The sequence below is a fragment of the Schistocerca serialis genome, chromosome 1 (assembly GCF_023864345.2).
Source record: "Schistocerca serialis cubense isolate TAMUIC-IGC-003099 chromosome 1, iqSchSeri2.2, whole genome shotgun sequence".
In the NCBI taxonomy this organism is placed as follows: domain Eukaryota; kingdom Metazoa; phylum Arthropoda; class Insecta; order Orthoptera; family Acrididae; genus Schistocerca; species Schistocerca serialis.
The window spans coordinates 359,269,679-359,275,374 of NC_064638.1; the positions used below are offsets into that span (position 1 = coordinate 359,269,679).

General features: G+C 47.3%; 1 protein-coding gene across 1 annotated transcript; it reads left to right on the plus strand.

The window, feature by feature from the left end:
- The first annotated feature begins 3,157 nt into the window (after window positions 1-3,157).
- LOC126473413 (uncharacterized) lies at window positions 3,158-4,891 on the plus strand. The gene is made up of 2 exons (XM_050100476.1): window positions 3,158-4,124; window positions 4,194-4,891. Exons 1-2 carry the CDS (start codon window positions 3,158-3,160, stop codon window positions 4,889-4,891), a joined length of 1,665 nt encoding a protein of 554 aa, XP_049956433.1.
- Window positions 4,892-5,696: the final 805 nt, after the last annotated feature.

Genomic DNA, 5,696 nt, shown 5'->3' on the forward strand with positions numbered 1-5,696 from the left:
GTATAGCCGAATTATAGGTGATATAAATGAACAGGGCAAAGGAACTGTTCGTTAACACCAAATGCAAAGCCGCCGAAGGAATCAGAAAATAAAATGTTCTAAAAAGATATAAACACCAAAGAACTGCACCTGTTGGATCAGATAAAATACCAAAAGATTTTTTTTATTCTTGAGAAAATGTAACGGCTAACAACAGTGTCAAAGCCGTTCCGGTCAATATACGAGTATCTCAGGAATGTTAGTATATCGAAATACACATGAAACGCTCTGCAGAGTTTCAAAATATAGGAAGCAACTATTGACTCACTGAATCTTAGAGTCAAACATTTAACTCCGCAAATTGTTCATTGGCTAATGGAAGGGACAAGGTCACGTTCAGATATCTTCTTCGATAACCAAGTTTCACCCGTGAGGACGTTTAGTCAGAGGTACTTAACGATGTCGCATTACTGTCCAGGTATAGGTATTCCGTGGTTCCTGAAAATGGCTTTAGAGAAATGCTGGGATCGTTCCTTAACAGTTGTGATCCGCTTAGTCATTTTGCCAAGAAGTGGGTAGACCTCCTAACGCAATTCCTTCAAGAAATGTTTCACCAGGGTTGGACTGGGCAGAACAGGCCACCCGCTCCCTCGAATTGAATCGCTAAACATTTCCTGTAGATAAATGTAAATGATATTACTAACAGCACTGAACGGCTCATAACACCGTATTACTACAACTTGCGTGGGTATTTCTTCTCAAATCTCTCTTCATGTGAACCGGTCTGGACTGGACACAGTTAGCGTGCGTTATTTTTAACACACATAGCAGAAGCATACGTACTGTTTTCGTAGGCAGAGTAGGGATTTTAATGCGATGGAAAAATACTCGTTGAGCGTATTTTTTTTTATTTTATTTGCTGCCATTTACAAATGACAGGTCATGTGTTCACAATATGAAATTGTACGTACACAGAACGTGAAACTTATTTGATTTCTCCTTATTTTTAATTGAGTTAAATAATATTGCAGATTTAAAAATTTGTAACTTAAAAGTGATTAGAAAATGGAAATACTTGAAATTAATAATTTTTGTGTAGATGGCAGAAAAGAGCTTACTATTTATTCATTATAACTTTCAGATAAATTATAAATTCAGGAAATCTGTATAAGATAACAAAATTCTTGACTTTAAGAAGGAGAAATAAAAAATGACAGCAAAGTACATGACTTTGTATTAGAGATTCCAGAAGGTAGCTATATCGGGTGTGAGGGCTCGGCAAATCATCGAGCCGGTCACATTCGACGTAGCGTACAAACTATGTCTTTAATATTCATTTAATACATTTACTTGAACTAACGTCTATTTGTATTACTCTTATATTACACTTACTACAGATCAGACGTGCTTTACAGAAGACAAATTGGTTCATGATTTGTGTATCTTTGACATCCTTATTTCCATGTGTCGTATGGATGGTGTTCGTGTCGCTTTGAGGTAAAACTTTATCTAGGCTCAGTAACCAATCATATAATTTTCATTAGAGGTATTATTTTAGGTAAGCTTAATAAACAGTTTTATATCATTTACATTACAGGTATTACGCAAGATGTTTCTATGTATACTAAAATATTTATTGGACTCCTACAGTAACCTGTAGAGTGTTTCAGCCAGTTTCCAATTAGAAAAAGGTGCCGTCTGAATAAGAACATTATATACGGCTTTTTCAATAATATTTTTGTTCATTGTTAAAGCTACTGTACAAGTTAGCTTTCTAAATCGTTGTGTGTACTCCCATTTCGTGTAAATATGGGGTGAATCGCGATTTCGTTCCAGAAATATTCGTAATGATACTCTTAAGTCGATAATTTTGTATATATACGAGGCAAGGGAATAAGTACCTACGGAACGATCAAGATAAACACGGAAATATTAATAGAATCAGGAAAAAGTAGAAGACATTCATTCTTTCATTCGTAGCTTTCTGTAAATTTTGTTCGGAGCTCGTGGTCTAGTGGCTAGCATTCCTGCCCCGGATCACGGGTCCCGGGTTCGATTCCCGGACGGATTGGGAATTTACTCTGTTGTTTGTGTTTTCCTCATCATATCATCATCATCATCATCATCATTCGTGACAATGGCTAGATTGGATTGTGAACAAATTGGACTGTGTAAAAATTGGAACTTTGTACGGGCACTGACGACCGCGCAGTTGTGCGCCCCACAAATCAAACGTCTCTAGATCTTATCAAGGCGGAGAACCTGGAGGAATAATGGACAAGCAAGTGTATATACTAGAAAAAGACAAGTAAATTAATCTGCATGCTGTATTAACAATAAACTATCACTATAGTGCATAGTGCTTGGCCGTGTGGTTCTAGGCGCTACAGTCTGGAACCGAGCGACCGCTACGGTCGCAGGTTCGAACCCTGCCTCGGGCATGGATGTGTCTGATGTCCTTAGGTTAGTTAGGTTTAATTAGTTCTAATTTCTAGGCGACTGATGACCTCAGAAGTTAAGTCACATAGTGCTCAGAGCCATTTGAACCATCTCTTTGCATAGTGCTATTCTCGCTTATGCCACCTAAAATTAAAAAGGAAGCTGATACTTCGAAAACCCGCAGGCTCCTAGTTTCTATCATACAGTTGCTGTTTACCCGCTAATAGGAGCGTTATTTTTATTTAGTTGCAATGCCATGTTTCGGACAGACTACGCATCAACGCCTGTAAACATTGTCCTGCTGACAGTAATCACTACTCGTCATGCAGGACGGCAACGAATACTGCTACTAGCTGAGCAGCTAACAGACGTTTTCAGTTGCTGAAATGAAATATTCAGATAATATATCGAAAGTGTGGCGAATAAGATATATTTTCTAATTTGTTTCGAATAGGTAGGGATATATATATATATATATATATATATATATATATATATATATATATATATATATTGGTTTGTGTACATGTTACACTGGCTAAATGACGACGGAGGAATAAGAGCAAACAATGACAGATTCATTGTGGAAGACATGCAGCCCGACAGCGGCGGAGGGATGGCGTCCGAAAAACCGGAGCGGCCGGGTTTTGTGCCGACGGTGCAGGCGGCGGGCCGCCTATAAGGCGGCGCGCGGGCCACGCCCCGCCACACGCCCGCCCCCGCACCTCCGGCCACAGCCATGCGGCGCTCCGTCTCGCGCGCCGCGCTGCTGCTGCTGCTGCTGATAACCGCAGCGTCGGCACACCACAGCGCCGCCGTCGGCGAAGAGGCGGCCGCCGCCGACCACGCCGCGTCGGGCGACGCCGTACCCGCCGTCCCTGCCGGCGCCAGGGCCGCCGTCGCTCCGGTTCACCCCGTCGCCCACAGCGAAGGCGCCGCCGACAACAAAGCTGCGGTGCCCGCCGCAGCCGGCGACGCCCGCTACGCCGACGGAGACGAGAGTGGCGAGAGCGAGCACATCGCCGACGTCGTGGCGCAGGACGGCAGCCTGTCGCGGGTGAGAAAGTCGTGCCCTCCCTTCGGCCCGTGCAAGCAGTTCTGCATCGAAGTCCGGCCGCGAGATCCGCGCCAGTCGCCGTTCATCATCTGCGAGCCGCCCGACCACGCGAAGAACCCGGTCCCGCCCTATCCGTTCAGCCCCACGTATCCTTACTACCCGGATTACGAGTATCCTTACCCACCGGGGCCCAAGGAGCCACTTCCGCCGGCGCCAGAGCCGTATCCGGGGTACCCGTACTCGCCCTACTACAAGGCGCCCTACTACAAAGCGCCGTATCCCCCGCCCCCGCTTTACTACCCGCTACCAGTGCCGGTGCAGTCGTCGCAGAACTCGGCCTCCTCCGCAGCGGCCACGGCTACGGCGTCCACGGCTCTGCAGGGCCTCAGCAGCCTGGTGCCACATTTCCGCGCGGTGGAGGAGCAAAAGTCCTCGCCGGTGGCCAGCAAACCGAACGCTACTCCAGACTCGTCCGAGAAGCCGGCAGCGTCGCCTTCCCCCTCGGCCCGCAGCGTCTACGACCCGGCCTATCACGCCTACCCGTACGCGCCGCCGGATTTACCCGTGCCGGCGCCGTGCTATGCAGACCCCAGGTACCTGCCGCCTCCGGGCGCGCAGACGCCCCTAGCGCTGCTGCAGCTGTTCCTGCGCCCCAGCCACCACCACCACCATCACCCGCCACCCTACTATCCACCACCGCCGCCTGTCTACCGCGAAGGGGCTGAATCCGCGGAGATGATGCGCCAGGCGAGCGGCGGGAGCTCCGAGCACAGTGACAGCAAATCCGGTCCTACGAAGGTCAACCTGCCCCTGGAGAATCCCAAGAAGAGCGACTCATCCGTCCGGGAAGCGCAGATGGCGCCCGCTTACGGAGCGCCCTTCGGCAGCCCGTTCGTGCCCTTCGGGTACCAGCCGATGCCGTACGGTTACCCAACTGCACCGTACGGTCCTGCCAACTTTCAGTCCAGTTACTACAAGTCAGCAGAGCCGAAGCAGTCCAAACCCGGAGCGCCGCCCGCCACTCCGTACGCCCCACAGAACCCGGCCGTCCCCCCGGGCACCGAGTTGCCTAAGGACGACGTAGGAGCGCCGCCGTCTCCGGCAGCCAACAGCGTCCTGAAAGCTGGCATCCCGGCTCCTGCGGCCCCCGGCAGCCCTGCGCCGCCTTCAGCTGCCTCGAGTCCACCGGCGTCTTCGCCGCCAGCTGCCGGGGCCGCCAAGGACAAACCGCCAGCCGCGCCGGCTGGCAAACCGAAATCCGCGTCGGAGGTAGATGACCAACCCAAGGTGGCCGTCAACCCACTACACAGAGGGTACCCGCATCGGTACGGCTATTGGGGTCAGCCTATAGCGCCTGGCCATCTCTACGGCAACCAGTACCAAAACTACCCCGGAATGCATTATGGTATGATGTAAAGAGATTCCCCGTCTACGAATATTCGCTTCAGAAAGCTTTCCCGCCATCTGTAAACACTGCACCTACAGGACTGTAGCTTCTCATTTCTCCATCGATTTCAGAGGCTTCCATCTGCCTTTCAGTGCAACCCGCACTTGTTCGCCTCATTATCATTTTAACTACACTAAAATGTTTCAGTTTTTCATTCATTCATTCGCTTCTCACCGTAGATAACTCGTGATCGTGATAACGACTTTAAGTGCATTATATCTATAATATAAAGATCGTTTCATGTTCTTTTCTTACAACATTAACATTTCAATCATGACTGCACTGCATTTTATAAAGCATTCCAAGGACTATTTTACAACATTCCCATGCCATATCTTAAAGTGTGATGCCATTCTACGGTGAATATAACTCACCCTCATCGATGTGTTAATGTATTGTTTAACTTGTAAATAAATACGTTTCTTTTTTTTACATATGTATTCATCACTCTGTTGTTGATTTTTCCAGTACTATCCCTACCTTCACAGTCAGTATGTTATCCTAAACTTGTTACATCGATGCTTGATCATAACTATCTCGTGAAAAGATTAAACAATGGAACTAGTTCCGAACATTTCCTTCAAACTTTAATTCTGTTGAGATTATTTTGCTGAATAACGCTCATGTGCAATGAGCACTGCATTCCATGCCAAAGCCAGAATGATTCGTAGAAATAAAATGACTATATACATAATACAAAAGAAAAGCAAAGAAAAACAGACTTCAAGGCTCTAGTCTACTAAAGTAAATAAGACTGTTTATCAATTCAGCATT

Excerpts from the sequence above, each read along its gene's own strand:
- LOC126473413 (XM_050100476.1), top strand. The coding sequence starts at position 3,158 with ATGCGGCGCTCCGTCTCGCGCGCCGCGCTGCTGCTGCTGCTGCTGATA. Across the intron at positions 4,125-4,193 it reads GCTGCTGCAGCTGTTCCTGC|GGGCTGAATCCGCGGAGATG; the intron begins GCCCCAGCCACC and ends TCTACCGCGAAG.